General features: G+C 44.6%; 2 protein-coding genes across 2 annotated transcripts; one reads left to right on the top strand and one right to left on the bottom strand.

The window, feature by feature from the left end:
• The first annotated feature begins 901 nt into the window (after positions 1 to 901).
• On the top strand, positions 902 to 9,271 carry kbtbd3 (kelch repeat and BTB (POZ) domain containing 3). Its single transcript, XM_076282361.1, has 4 exons — positions 902 to 925; positions 6,714 to 6,729; positions 6,981 to 7,170; positions 7,473 to 9,271. The coding sequence occupies exons 1-4, from the start codon at positions 902 to 904 to the stop codon at positions 9,100 to 9,102; spliced, it is 1,860 nt and encodes a 619-aa protein (XP_076138476.1). The 3' UTR covers positions 9,103 to 9,271.
• Positions 9,272 to 10,897: 1,626 nt separating this feature from the next.
• Positions 10,898 to 12,628, bottom strand: sln (sarcolipin). Its single transcript, XM_076282362.1, has 2 exons — positions 12,404 to 12,628; positions 10,898 to 11,607 (listed from the first exon to the last, which is right to left on the bottom strand). The coding sequence occupies exon 2, from the start codon at positions 11,468 to 11,470 to the stop codon at positions 11,375 to 11,377; it is 96 nt and encodes a 31-aa protein (XP_076138477.1). The 5' UTR covers positions 11,471 to 11,607; positions 12,404 to 12,628; the 3' UTR covers positions 10,898 to 11,374.
• Positions 12,629 to 16,101: the final 3,473 nt, after the last annotated feature.

Raw genomic sequence — 16,101 nt, 5'->3', positions numbered from 1 at the left:
TTCACTCCACAAATCTCTGTGAGAATTCATTTACCAGTCTCTTTCTCTATCACTCTTTTTTCCTGTCTCCTAGGGCACTGACACAGTTCTTCAGTTTCCTGTACTGCAAATTTCTCTGGAGAACCCTTAAGTTTGTAACCAGGAAGCTCACAGGCCGATGTGAGCTCCAACGCATTTGCTACAACAATAAGCCAGGCGCAAAGAGAACTCTTAAGATCGGTGAGCAGCACACATTCCTAGAACATAGATCACGGAACATCTAGAACACAGAACACATTAACACAGAATATATCATCTCTCCATGATCTATATAGCAGAATCATAAAGGTATTGAAAGCCCTTGACTTTATATAGAGGAACCCGACTCATACTTCTCTTTCTCTCTGACAAATTGTGTTTTGTCTTCTTAGCCTGAAGGTCCATATTTTGTAAAAAAAATAACTATGTAGAAAAAAACACCAGTACCATTCTGCCTAATTGACCATGTTTGACCAGATAACCAGAGCTTAACTACATGATGTCCTTTCCTCACAGAGCACTCTTTGAAGTCCTCCAAAAACGAGGTGGGTGGATTTTGACCATGCCAGCCCTTTTCCACAATTTTCTGTATTGAATATTCAGTGTGTGTCTGTGATGACGAAGGCGTTCGCCACAGCTCTTGTGAGGACAGCGGGGAACCCCCGTGACTCTCCTGTCTCACTGCCTCTCCTGTCGGTCTCCCCCAGGTCCTGCAGTCTGCTGTGGCGGCCAGCCCAGATGCCGTGGAGCGGATCGTGGACGAAATCTTGGATCTGAAGAGGATCAGTCCAGATGTAAACCTACAGTAAGTCTAGGCTTCTATGGTGACCCACTGGTCAAATCTATCTATAGGTCTACAGATAACATTTAAATGCTCTGCTTTATGGAAGTGTCAGTGGAAGTGTCAGTAGACTTACTGACACTTTTTTTTGAGGCTTTTTGCCTAAGGTTGGCATTTAATTTATGCAACATTTTACATGGTAACTGTTGATTCAGAGACTCCCTGTTGTCTGTCCCTCTGTCCACCAGGCTGGGCATCTCTCTGCAGGCCAGCCTGTTCCAGATCGTGGGCTACAGGGGCCTGGTGGCCGAGGTGGAGAAACTGCGTCGCGAGCCGTATGACTGTGAGAACACCGACCATGAGGACATGCTCCTAAGGGTGAGCAGGAGATGAGACCAGGGACAGGCTGCAAGCACAGATTAAACAAACAAACAACTCACCTCTATGGATAAATGCATTAACATCAGGACTGCAGATAAACATGTGAACATGAATAACAGCATAACACTATTAGTAAACATGCAGAAGATACAGTTTATATAGAACAAACATACAGTAAACAGTATAACGGTATAAACAGTAAACATGCGGAAGCGCAGCCAGACACACAAGCAGACTAGTAAACAAACTAGCAGTACTCTTAGAAAGAACGATTCCTCTCTGCACTAAAGAGTTCTTCAAAGGCTTCAAAAAAGAACCTCAGAGGGGGAAGAAGCTGTCATGCTCTCACGTAGAGTTTTGCTTAAGGAGAGCTTGTAGGGGTGTATGAGTGAGAGCTTGTAGGGGTGTATGAGTGAGAGCTTGTAGGGGTGTATGAGTTTTTGTGTTCCTGAAATAGCGGACGCTAACCTTGTTGTTCACCACTGTGGCCACATCGATTGAAGTTCTTCTTTCTTTCATGCAGCTTTGGAAGTCCCTTTCCCCAGAGGTTCCTTTAACTGGACGCATCTCAAAACAGTGGAGTGACATTGGTTTCCAAGGCAGCGACCCCAAGACTGACTTCAGAGGAATGGGACTTCTGGGACTGCATAACCTGCTGTACATTTTTTATCATCATTATGTATACAACTTAAGATTTTGATTCTTGGATGGTAGTTGGATGTTATCACAGTTAGATTCATATTACTGTGAATTCTGAATTACACTTGTGACATGTATTCTGTATTCAGGTATTTTGCAGAGCATGACAAGGCCACAGCTCTGCAAGTGCTCCATGACTCTCAGCAACCCAAACACAGGTGAGGAGTGTGAACACACACACACACACACACACACACACACACACACACACACACACATTTATACAGATACATCACCACACATATGGACACACACATTATTATCACTCATATTGCCTTGAGATGTTTACAGAATACTCATTCTATACCATCACTTCACAATTTATCCATCCAAACTGCTCCAACGCTTCATTGCAGGAGTAACATTTTCACACAGTTTGCTTTCGTTGTGTTGCTGCAACACCATGACAAATGATTTGTTCACACATTCTCTCTCTCTCTCTCTCTCTCTCATGTTGCTTAAAGCTGTCATTTACAGTCTCTGCTTGTGTCCCTTCTTTGCTTCTGTGCTGCTTTGCCTGTCATGTGATACAGTAGCAGGGGCCATCACTTTGCGTCTCTTTTGTGGCACCTTCTTTTCACCTCTCTCTCCCACCCCTCACATTTCATTTGCCTCATCACCACCATGACACACACAGGACCCCTCCCTCTGCAGAGTCCAGGTAATACACACACACACACACACACACACACACACAGACACACACACAGACACACACACACACACACACACACACACACACAGACACAGACTCTCTCTCTCGCTCACTCATGCAGCTCACAGTCATTTCACTAGATTCACATTGATTGTCATTTTCTCTCAGTTTTTAACTGTTTTTTTGTGGAAGAATGCAAATTTCTCACATTGACATATTCAGTATTGTATGAAAGTTGGTGATGTCCTTTTTCATTTGAAACAATGACTGACTATTGTGTGTCTGTTATTGCTGTACTAAAAGCAGGAGAATGGAATTCTGATCTGATTATCTTGTTGTCTTTGTGCTGCGTACCGATTCAGCAAGATGACCAAGGTGGAGTGGGAGAAAAACAGTTTTGACAAAGCCATTGGGTAAGGAGGCGACGATCTGCACGAGTGTGTTCAAACACATCCACATGCATCAGCAGAGTACAGCTGCACTAGCGGCAAACAGGAGGAGAGAGAGAGAGAGAGGGAGAAAAAGGGAGAGGGAGAGAGAGAGAGAGGAATGGAGAGAGAGGAAGAGATAGTGGGATGGAGAGAGGGAGAGATAGAGAGAGAGATGCAGAACAGGGGGCTGATTCACGCCTGTCAGGTTCTTCATCTTTCATTAGACTGGCACTATTGGAGACACACACACATACACACACACATGCATGGCCTCCCTCTCCTTCTTGCACACACACACACACACACACACACACACACTGTCAGCAGACAGCTCCCTAAAAGTAGTGTGACTGCGTGACTGATAAGAAGCTTGATGCTCACTCATTCAGTTTTTTTTTTTATTTTGCGACAAGGACTTTCTTCCTTCAATTCAAATTAAATGATAGAGATCTACTCTGTTTACCCCGTCTGCAGTGGAAAATTAGGTTTTATTTTATTTGAAGAAAAAAAGCTCTTTGAGAGAAATAAGTGAAATAGAAGTTTTTTGGTTATGAAAAGTCAGCATTTAATAGTCTTCTGTAAAATATGATTTGCACTCTAAATGACTAACAATCAATCAAATAATAAAGTACATATTCATATGGCTTTTGCATTAAAGGTATACATAAGAATATCTTCTATTTGGTATAATGTTTCAAAATAAAATGGTTTGTATTGAGCGACAATAATCAATGGACTGACTCATGTTATTTGCCCCATAGGTTCTCGTTTGCCATTGTGGGCATCAACATCACAGAGCTGGTCTACTCCCTGCTGGTGAGTGGAACTCTGAAGACCCACATTTACAACGTGGCGCCAGAGATGCCCAGCCTGGTGCACTTCCAGCAGACCTTCTGTGAGTCGTCCTCTCATCATCGCCTGAATTGATTGTTTTTTTCTTTTTTCTTTGTTTTCCTTTCTTTCTTTCTTTCTTTCTTTCTTTCTTTCTTTCTATCTATTCTTCAGCTCCATCTATCTCTCCTATCATGATGTTTTTTGTAATATTTTTTCTTTGTGTTACCTTGATGTTATCTATTTCTCTGTCCCATACACACACAGTACTCATATGCTTTTGGGGTTTCTCTTTTCCCCTTTATAGGTTACCTAATGCAGGAGTTCCATAAGTTTTGGATCAATGAGAATCCATGTGACATCATGGAGTTCAACCGCATCCGCGAGAAGTTCCTGCGCAGGGTGACCAAGCAGCTGAAGAACCCCAACATGGCACTGTGTCCTCATTCTCCTGCCTCCGACCTCCACCTCATCAATCTGTGATCCCACCTTACCCGTACACCCCCCCCCCCCCATCACTGCCAAATGCTCGCGCCAAAACCCCATCTCAGTGCATGCTGGTGATCACTATATCCGTCATTTCTAGTGGTTTAGGCCAACCGTGGTGGTTTAGACTTAATTCATCATCAAATATCTTCTACAAATCAGATTCTTATGAAAAACATGCCAGCTCAAATCAAGGGAGGAAATAGCTTCTTCTCTCTCTGCAGCCTATACTATATTCTCCAGCACATATCATGGAATGTCCAGTGTTTGGAGTAGGGTACAGTAAGTTTGCAGCTATGAATGTGTCCATTTTGGCTCAGAAGTAATTGTTCTTCATTGGGCCTCTGAAAAAGTCCAAGCCTTTGCATAGAACGTCTTACACTCGTGTGACGAGTGTCACAAAGGATTTGCCAGCTAAAAGCTGATAGCCAAAAAGCCCTTAAAACGTTTTTCAGTAGGAATTCCCTTACATAATATTCCCTTGTTGGACTAGCTTATTTTAACTATACACAAAGTAGTCTGTGGTTGGCCTTAGAATGATGGAACAATAGTCATTTATTTATTTTATTGACTATTTGTTGTTTCTACACACACACTTATCAATTTCACTAATTCAAACATTTTAATTGCATTGTCTTGCTGTTTAATGATTGTCTTGCTTTTATTGATTGTCTTGCTTTTATTGATTGTGAAAAAACAATGTATGCTCACAATGTTATGTACTTTTTATTTAGTTAATATAAGTCAAAGATTGTCTCACCAACAATGATTGTTTATTTTTGGTGCTTATAACTCTTCATGCTAATGGATTTTTAATGTGTCTCATTTTTATGAAAACTCACTTCCAAGTCTGTCCAAAAGGGGGGATGTGTGCATACTAGGCCTACTTAGTAAGATAAATAACACACAATCAAAATGATGCTTTGTAAACTTTCATGATAACTTCTTTGATGGTAAACTAGGCTATAGAAATAGAGTTATTTATCTGATATATCTGTTGTAACTGCTTCTCTTTGGAGAGTGTCGTAAAGCTCATTTTTGAGTGGCAATCACTAAAATACTGCTTGATATTTAGCTTTTGTAGCATGCTTATCCCTCTGCAAATGTCAGTTATCCTCTCATTTTCACTTTGAAGCTCTAGGCTGGTTTGGTCCATTGGTGCACACACACACACACACACAAACACACACAGAGGGAGACAAATGCATGAAAGCATATACATTCACACACACACACACACACACACACACACACACACACACACACACACACACACACAGTTTAATTATTGCATTACTGCCCTATATTTTTGAATTTGTAATGTAGATTGCCCCATAGATTTATAGTAGCATATTAGCTTGCTGTGTAAAAGATTTTCTGGTGCAATTTCTACACTTGCCAGTCTGTTATGAGGTTCATTTCAAAATCATGTTATGTTATGCTTTCATTTCAAATAAAGGTAATATCTGTGATGTGTGGCCTACATCTTTTGAATTACATTAGCTGTAATTAATTGAACAGATTTAATTTGCTCAATCAGTACATTATTCAGAGACCCGTAGAACACTGTTATGGGCAATCGACCTTGATCATTTAGACTTGAGTATGATGTGAGAGAGGACTATGATGTGAGAGAGACGACGCGTGATGTCACATCCTGGGCACGTATACTTCCATAAGGCTACTGCACATGCGCGTATCTTTTCCGGCTCAGTTTTGTGAAGGCGGAGCAACTGCTGTCCATGGTGCTGAAACTGTGAGTACATTACAAAGACGGCGGCTAAATTTTACAATCTCTGTTAACTGCTGCCTGGCCCATAGCTATTTGATGGTTTGCTGCGTAATTTAAGCCGAACTTCATTTACAGTTAATTTACTGGAATTTGTATAAATATATTTATATATATTTGTATAACTATCCTCCATGTAGTTGAACTAAATACTATACCGAGACAACAAGGTCCTTTACTGTTAGACGGTAATAAATATTGTATCACCGGGGAGTGACTTCTGAGCCGCGTCTCACTTTTGTTGTTGGCCACGGTTATTACATTGCACCAAACTGAACAGGGTCGCTTTTGAATAAACCAGGTATTTCAGAGTTTGGGGCAATAGCAAGCTCTGTTTGTCATTCCAGGTTTTCCGGCGTGAAAACGTGACTCCATATCCTCATTTAGCCTCAGAATGCAGAGCACGAACATAACAGCGATTGCTTGAATCATTCCAGGTAATACTTAAACCAGAGCCTAAATGATCTTTTATTGTTTGTAACATAATTGTATTCACTACTCACAAACCTACTCTGATAATGATAGGAATCAGTGCCATAATGCCAGAAAATGTTTCAAAAGAAATGAAAAGAAGATATTCACATTTGATAGACCAACTGAATGTTAAATATGTTATTCACCCAGTGTTAATGTAGTAGTTAGTTTGCTTTTAATCACCTCCATTTGCTCATAGTTTGCTTTTAATCACCTCCATTTGCACATAAGTTGCTTCAGCAGAGGAGCTGCATGCTGAATGCAATGTCCTGAAGCAGCCTGGCCCCTCCCTATACATCTGCACACTCACTCCTGCAGTTAAACTCACTGACCCCCAACCATGATCCCCACCCACGCTCCATCTCTCCTCTCCAGACCCTGGAGCCATGGCTGGCCGGTGCAATGGCGCTTCAGGCTGGGGTGGCCCTGGGCCTGGGTCACTTTGCAACGGGGTGTCGGACCGGCGCTCCATGGTGGTGGTGTCCGAGGCCCATGGGCAGCAGATCCTGAGCGTGCTGCGAGGCTTCAGGGAGCGGGGCCTGCTCTTCGACTTCAGCATCACGGTGCGGGATGAGACCTTCCCATGCCACCGCTGCGTGCTGGCTGCCTGCAGTGACTTCTTCAGGTCAGTGAGGGATACAAAGGGCTACTGCATGAGAGACTTCATTTATTTTTGCTCTCATCCATATCTTAACATTTGTATGGGGGCATTTAAATGGGGGACATTTAATGGTCAACTTTGGCTCTCACAGACACTGTAAGCACATCCTATCAATTTATGGGTTGAACACAGATATGATTTCTAAAGAGGTTTACTGACTCCAGCTTGATCATGTAATGTCGCAAATTTTTATATGAGCATTCAGCTTACTGTAATACATAACATTTCTATCTCTCTCTATGCTATGTCTACTGTCTCTCGCCCAGGGTCATGTTTGAGGTGAATATGAGGGAACGAGACGACGGCACTGTAAAGATGAGCAACCTCTCGACCCAAGCGGTCAAGGCCTTCCTGGACTTCGCCTACACGGGCGAAGTGGAGATCACGGAGGACAATGTGGACATGCTCTTCCAGCTCTCCTCCTTCCTCCAGGTCTCCATCCTCTCCAAGGCGTGCAGCGACTTCCTGGTGAAGATCCTGGACCTGTCCAACTGCCTGCAGCTGCTGGCCGTCTCCGAGGGCTACGGCTCGGCGCGCCTCCAGCGCCGCGCCACCGAGTTCATCACGCAGAGCTTCCACGCACTCGCCGCCACGCCCGACTTCCTGGAGATGCCCGCCGCCGTGTTGCGCACCTGCCTAGCGGCCGACACGCTCGACGTGCCCGACGAGGAGAGCGTGCTGCGGGCGCTGCTGCGCTGGACCAAGCACGACACGGAGGCACGGCAGCGGCTGCTGCCCGACCTGCTGACCCTCGTCCGGCTCCACCAGCTGCCCGCCGCCGTGCTGGAGGAGGTGGGCCGCTCGGAGGGCCTGCTGCTGGGAGACGGCGAGTGCGCCCGGCTGGTCGGGGAGGCCCTGGGGAGGCTGCGGGAGTTCAGCGGCTTTTTCCCGGACGCCCGGGCGGCCACCACCGAGAGCTACATCTACGTGCACAAGACAGAGGAGAACGGCGAGATCCGCCACGCCTTCTGCTACAACATGGGCACTGACCAGTGGCGCGAGTTGCCACAGCAGGCGGCGCGCCTGGCCGACATGCCGGGCTCCAGCCTGGCCAGCTTCGGCGAGAAGCTCTTTGTGACGGGCGGCTGCCACGGCAACTGCTGCCGCACGGTGCGCCTGCACATTGCCGAGCCGTACCACGAGGCTACCGAGGAGACGTGGTGCTACTGCCCTGTGGCGAACAGCTTCAGTCCAGCGCCGCCCATGCATCGGCCGCGGACCATGCACGTGTCGGTCACGGCGCTCGACCGCGTCTACGTGATCGGCGGCAAGACACGGGGCCCGCGTGGCATCCGGAGCCTGCTGGACGTGGAGTACTACGACCCCCTGAAGCGCCACTGGTGCTCGGTGAGCCCACTGCCCAGAGGGATCTACTTCCCGGAGGCCAGCGCGTGCGGCAGCGTCATCTACACACTGGGCTCCGAGGTGGAAATGGCCGACGTCTTCAACCCCTCGCTGGACTGCTTCTTCCGCTACGACGCCGCCAACGACCAGTGGAGCCAGCTGGTGGCCGAGTTCGGACAGTTCTTCCACGCCACCTTGGTCAAGGCCGTACCCGTCAATGAGACGCTTTACCTGTGTGACCTGTCCACTTATAAGGTATACAGCTTCTGCCCAGAGACATGCGTCTGGAAGGGCGAGGGCTCGTTTGAGTGCGCCGGCTTCAATGCTGGTGCCATTGGCGTCAGGGACAAGATCTACATCCTGGGCGGGGACTACTCACCTGACGAGATCACAGACGAGGTGCAGGTGTACCACAGCGGGCGCTCTGAGTGGGAGGAGGTGGCGCCAATGCCACGGGCACTCACAGAGTTCCACTGCCAGGTGGTCTGCTTCAACCGCTACAGGGACCCCTGGAGGATCGACGATGCACAGGAGATGGCGACGACTCCATGAAGTCCATCTGTCGAGAACCACAGCAGGGATGAAAATGTTGCACATTTGCCGTCTCCTCAGCCCCCATATGATAGAGCCAGTGTCTTACACTTTAGATTCATTCTATTCTGTGAATTTTATTTATTTGACTATTTAATAGTCAGTTTTTATTATTAGCATTTTACATTTTAATGTTCTTATTTGTCATTATTTATTATCGCAATTTCAATTTTTTTACTGTTACCAATACAAATGCTGTATTTCATATGTTATTTGTAGCATTTTTACAAGTCATTGATGGAAGAGAGACATTTTCATGTTGTCATCAGCCACACAGTATCAGGCACAGCAACTGGCCTGATCCCATGCATTAGCCCAAAAAGAGCCATGTAAACCTACTGTTTCAGACTGATTCCGTCTCCGTAGGAGCCACTTCAAAACAACTGAACCAAGGAAAGAATATTAGTCATTGATGATCACCAACTTAACTGTCTTGATTACATTTACCTCTCCGAAGTCATCCAACTCACAGTCCACTCAAAGTATTTATGCAAGAAAAGAACAATGCTTTCACTCCTCACCTAGATGTCATTTACGCACAGACTTTCACACCAACAGACTTATCTCTGTGTGTGTCGTCTCTGAAGATGTACTGTAGTTACTCAATGCAAAGTGTAGCGTGTGAAGAAATATGCAGGCTGTAATGTGGGTATGATGTTTAGCTGCCAGCTGATAGCTTGCTCCTTGCTATGCTTCTGTCGTTGTAGATATTGCACAGCCCTGTGGCCATAGTATCCGCAGTGCCTATCTATCTGAATGCATATGGCCCACTAACCATCTCAACAAATACTAACATGTCACTCTTGGGAGTTAATCTGTAATGCTGCAACCATAGAGAGGATATAAAAGTTAATATCTTATGAATCCCAAATACTGTATATCAGTCCTGCTCTGACAGATCACAATGTCATTAAAGAGATAAGCCGACCTTTTTCTTCAATTCATGTTCTCCAAAATGCACCCGCCTTTTTTTGCACAAATGCAATAAAGCACAGAAATGATTCTTGGGGTCAGATTATACTCACCCACTCCTGACTGTTTCGGATTCTTTATTGAGTATTAATATCGGGGCAGGGTTCCCACTCTGTCAAATGTCAAATGTAAAATTCCATGCCTTTTCCCTGACTTTCCCTGACAAAAAAACAGAATTTTCATGACTTACTATCTGAATTGTACAATATACTGACCAATGATTTCAGAGCAGCCGCAGCAAGAATCTTTTACTTTTTTAGAGCGGGAGATGAATAAATGAGCATTGAACAAATAAAGTTGGGCTACTCTAGCAAGCTAATAACCAGATAAACACCAATTCTGTGTGGACATATTTGGCAAGTCAATTTTGCGAAACAAAAAAAGTCCCTGATTTTCCATGACTTTGCCCCAAAAATGATAAAATTCCCTGACTTTCCATGTCTGGAATAGACTTTCCAAAATCCCATGATATTCTAGAAATTCCATGACCCGTGGGAACCCTGTCGGGGAGAACCATGTCCGTGTGTAGTCAATGACCTTATTCTGCCTGCGCCCGCTGATGTTATACTCTGTGTAAGGGAGGTCAGAGATGGGAACTCAAATGTATCTAAACTGGCCAACTCTTACATAATGCATTTAACTGTAAAACTAGCAGTATTTCTACACTGTCTATACAGGACATATATTCAAATACAATATAACAATTATGCAATGCAGTGATGCACTGTAATATTGTGACATTGGTAGAAGTATACTGCTGTGAAATCAGAGACAAACACTGAGATCACAGTCATTTTATAGTAATTTGTTTTTTTTCCATGCCGTCTAGACACACTGATAGACTACAATCATTCCGGTCTAAACAGAGGTGGGTTTTGACAGTATTAACACACCATGACAGAATACAGCAGGATTTATGATAATGAATATGACAGAAGAAAGAGAAGAAAGAGTAAGAATTCTACATCAGTATCTGCAAGTAGACCATACAAATTGCGCATTACTCCCTGTATGCTATTTTTAGTCCTATGACAGCATATTTTAGAAAGCCTTTTTATGCAGTAAGAATCAGATATTAAAGCTGAACCTATGCTTCAGAAAGACAAAAGTTGAAAACGAGCAGTTTGTCTGAAGGATAAACTCAGACCTCAGCACTTGGCCTGGGACGTCTGGGCACTCCCTGTCGCACTCAGGATCTGACCTCATTCTCAGACAACGTGAGTTTCAGTCCCGCCACCCACCACCCCCACCCTCCCATGGCTCAGTCTTGGTACGACTTCACCAGCAGCCACATGAGCAGGACTGTGATGAAGACTATCATGAAGTTGAGGAAGAGCTCCTTCGTGGAACGGTCCATTCTGCCCAGGACAGGGGGAGGAGGCTCCGGCGTTGTCGCGAGATGTTGGAGGTGTAGGCTGCAGAGTTGGCGCAGGAGCCACACCGTACACTTGGCAGAGGAGTAGGTTCTGCTTATCAACTCGACCTCAGTCTCTACTGAAACAGAGCACAGGGAACAGAATCACGGTATGACCACTCACGGAACTCATTTCTGTTGTACTGACATTCCTTCCCTGGGCTCTGCTGGTCAGTGGTAGCAGAAATAGTTGCATGTTTTTGCATTGTTTGACAACATAAGGTTGACTTAAGTAACAATTATTTGTAACAAAGAAACATATTTTCCCATATAGTCCCATAAATATATAGTATTTTCAAGCTAGTTATTATTGTAACTCAACCCTGTAGTATATTTATTTCCTGTAAAGGCCCTCTTCATTACCACATGAGAGCATGTTGTGAAGCAACACCTCAGTTTATCTCCCCGCTGAGGGGTAAGGGACTCTGGTATCACATTCAGATTTTATAAATACACACACAGACCCGGCGGATTAATCCAGGATTTTCTGCTGTTCCCCCAGTAATGGTCCACCTGTTGGCTTTGAGCTGGAGGCCTCTCATTTGTCCCTTCCCCAGAGAAGTAACAATCCCCTGCATTGACAGCTTGTTGGCCTCATTCATACGCACATAAACACCTTCACATCTAGTCCACATCAAACACAAACGGGATTCGAGTCCACCACAACATTTAAACAGATTTTTTAACAACTCCATAGAAGCAAATGTCTCATGTATGTTTACATTAATATTGTTTTAAATATTCATATTGCTGTCTACATTACTATATATTTCACTAATTTCACTCAACAAAAATGTACCAGAGTGAACTTTCCTACCCGGCAGGCTCCTGACTGATGACCAGCTAAGACTGAATTCAATGCAGTGGTGCTCTTACCTGGTCGATTTCACACAATAAAGCTCAGTGTATGGGACATCAGAGCAGATGGGTTGAGGGAGTGCAGTCCTTCGCTCTCTCTTTCTCTCGCTCCCTGCCTCTCTCTCTTGCCCTGTCCAAGTCCAAGTCCACATCCAAGTGTTTGCACCACAAAGACACACGCCCCAGCCCCCTAAAGTAGCCCTTGGCCAGGGTACCACCCCGAGAGATGACACTGGCATCTAGTGATGCCATACAGGAGGTATTTAAACCCACCTTTAGAGATGGCCTGCTGGTTCCAAATCCCAGGAATAAGACCGAGGGATAGGGAGAGAGGGGGGCTTAGCTCCTGGAATGTCTGCATATGAGGGGGGTCTCGCCAATGGAGCCATCCTGATGGAATCTGACATAGATATATGAATTCCTGTTCCTGTATATTGAATACATGCAGAGCTATTTTTAAGCTGGCGTCTATTGTTTGTGGATTAGAGCCATTCTGGCCATCCTGTGTCATACGAGACATATGCATGCATGCGAGTCAGTCCTTAAAACGCTGCTGATATTATATGGGGGCATCAGGGACATGCTGGAGAGTCTTCTTTCAAACATTGACTTCCCTTCGTACCAGACCCGCCTACAGACAATGCTGCTAAAATGACTACACTGGCTGTTGCCATCCTAAACCCATCGAGTCAAAGATGCTTTAAACAGTGATACAGGATCTGAAAGCCAACAGTAGACAGGCTTGATTGATTTAGTGTGTTAAATCATATTTGTGATCAATTTAATGAGAGGATCCCCATAGTGATGACTGTCATAGCTCCAGGGGGGGTTCAGTTGAGGAATTTTCTTTGAGTCGTTAAACCTTTCTATGGCAACACCCTGGTAACGCCAAACAAAACCCCCAAATATTTGCTAACAGTTTCCTGGTGTCAGTGTATCTTCCTTCCATTTATACTCGCCTCGGTCAACGTTTATGTCTGGCATTCGGTCAGATAAAGGAGACAATCCCAAAACAGTGCCTCCGCCAAGCAGGTGATGTAACTATCCTGGTTTCTCTCACTTCTAACACCTACATGAACAACTGCAGATGCTGACCTGAGCTGACAATAGAGCATATCAGGTTATGATACATTAAAAGCAGCCCTTTCAGCACCATTAATCTTCTTATGTTGGTGAGTGTGATGCAGTGTAGGTCAATATAAGAATAAGACAACCTAAATAATAATAATAATAATAATAATACTGAATAAACATCCGTATCAACAAGTTTACAAAGTTACATCAACAATTCCTGCATACTGTATTTACGTTTACAAATGAACATTCCACAGTGCAGTGTCATTGCTTACCATCAGAAATAGTGTGCATCATAATTCAATAATCATGCAGCAGAATATTAAATCAACAGGAAGAAGGAGGAAATCATATCAATCATATAAAAGAAAACAGTGTCTGTGTCAGTGTCTCAGTGTCAACACTGAAAATGTGCCCACCCTACTGTGCATCCCACTGGTGGAATTACCCTGTAACGTTGCCGTAATAACATCATCATAGCATTTACAACATTCACAATTAATGCTGTTATTAGAAATATGCTTTGCATGTGTTCCGTTGGTCGGCCACTACTACCCTGGCCTCCACTCCCACTAATGTCACAGTGACCTGACTTTCAAGTGGGTCTCTGGAGAGAGGACGAGCTCAGAATTACTATTGTAAAATCAAGACTCTGGTTTCTACTGTCGGTGGCAATTAAAATACAAAAACATTCCAGTGCAGTCTTGACAAGTGTGTGTCATGGTGTCATGGCCTTGGTGTCATGTGCTCTCAAGGCTTTGGTTCTGGAAAACATGCATGAGTGGAAAACTAAAATGTCCATCTATGCTTGGGATGAGGGCTACGTCACCTTCAGAATCCGTATCAAGTAGACAGCTTGTTTAACAAGTCCAAAGAAGGGAATGATTTAGTGTGTGTACGTGTGTGTGTGTGTGTGTGTGTGTGTGTATTGTTGTGCATTTCCAACAAACAACAAACAGCTGAACTCTGGCAAGAGCCACAGCTCCAGTGTCCAAACAGACATCCCCACTGTTATGGCCTGAACCTGTTGTGCTCCAGTAACTGATTGTGATAATCACCTCCATAGCACGGTTTCCCCGGTAACCTGGATGTCTTGTAATCAACAGCAGCAGCACCAGGCCAGTCTGCGGTTTGACTCACTTGGCCCCCGACCGCACGGAACACAGTCCAGCTCTGCTGCCAGGGGGCCGGGGCTGTGTGATGTTTTCGAACAGGTGAGGGAGGGAGGCCACGGGGCGTCTTGTTATAAAAACTCGTCAGATCTCTTCTGGATCCTTCACCTCTCTCTCTCTGCTCCAGCATCGGGTTAGTGGGGTTAGCGTCTGTCCCATGCGACGGGAAATACCAAACAGAGAGATATGCATTAATTGAGTCCCGAGGGAGATGGGGCCTGAGCACACACAGGCCCAGATCAGCTTAGAGTGCGTCTGGTGGCTAGAGCTGGTGGAAGACCAGGGAATTAACAGACTGATGAAAACACTGGAGCCTCGCTCACAGGCTCGGCAACTGTTGCACATCAAAGTTCCCATTTGGACCAACTTCAGTGTCTGTAGTAGGAGTCAGTGCCTGCTGCTCTCTTTCAGATAGTTAGTGGTCGCTGGCGTTTTATGTGACAAATATTTTTGGTGTGGCTGTTTTGCATTTTATTTTGCTAGGCAATGTTGCTTATACCACCTTCCACAAACACAGACCAGTCAATTCTCTCACACCTCATATATCATGTTAAGTATACCTACAGAAATACAGAATACACCAGAATAAACACTTTCCCAGATTCCTCTAGCATCGCCATGTTGTGAAGGAGATATTGGTGAAAAGTTACTGCCATATATAGCCTGTAATGACCTACAGCAATTTTGGCCTGAATTGGATTTTTTTCTCAGGTATAAATGATACATAACTTATCAAATAGATAGATAAAATAATTACATATTGAACTGGTGCACATGGGAATAATCTGTACAAGGAGAGCACAAGCAAGGCTCCACTGCAGATAGATGTTGAGAAGAGGAATGCCTAGGGACAGAGGCCAGAATGTGTGGAGAATATCATGATGGCTCCAGGAGAAAGACGATAGCAAAGGGATCAACAGGTGGCCCGGGTCCCCTAAGGGACTATGGGGGTATACAATATCCAGTTTGGGAAGCTGCTAGAAGCTGCTAGAGCACACTTGTGCTCTAATCCATTGTCCTTGGGCTAGAGCACAGATGTGAAAGTGACACTGTTTTGACCAGGCATCTATGTAGCCGATGTAGGAGTCCATCCAGTTTGTGACACTGATCGGTCAAAAGAAAAAGCTTTTTTCTTTTTTTCGGTCAAAAGAAAAAGCTTTTTTACATTTTGTTTAGTTCAGGTTTAGGGTATGATGGCCAACTGAAAGCTGATATTGTGAGGACATCCCAAAACTACACTGGTTTGCGCTATACTGCACTATACTGTATATATTTTAGGAGGCCGATGACAGGCAAGACTTAGGCATGCTTCTGTTGATTGCACATAATTCAGGCTACAGATAGGCAGCCATACTACCACTGCAGTTTTTCTGAAATTCAATGTGGTGCAATGCACCTTCATATCCAAAATACTGTATTTCTGCAGTTAAGTGCATTACAATGTAGTTGCTATGCACTTTTTTCATGTCC

This window comes from Alosa pseudoharengus, unplaced genomic scaffold (genome assembly GCF_046254945.1).
Source record: "Alosa pseudoharengus isolate Yale_2024_CS ecotype anadromous, Long Island Sound unplaced genomic scaffold, YU_APseudo_1.1 YU_APseudo_1.1_scf_13, whole genome shotgun sequence".
NCBI lineage: Eukaryota > Metazoa > Chordata > Actinopteri > Clupeiformes > Clupeidae > Alosa > Alosa pseudoharengus.
Note: the sequence above shows the minus strand (reverse complement) of the source record. Positions and strands in the feature narration are given on the sequence as shown.

Excerpts from the sequence above, each read along its gene's own strand:
- sln (XM_076282362.1), bottom strand. The coding sequence starts at position 11,470 with ATGGACCGTTCCACGAAGGAGCTCTTCCTCAACTTCATGATAGTCTTC.
- kbtbd3 (XM_076282361.1), top strand. The coding sequence starts at position 902 with ATGGAAGTGTCAGTGGAAGTGTCA. Across the intron at positions 7,171-7,472 it reads GCCTGCAGTGACTTCTTCAG|GGTCATGTTTGAGGTGAATA; the intron begins GTCAGTGAGGGA and ends TCTCTCGCCCAG.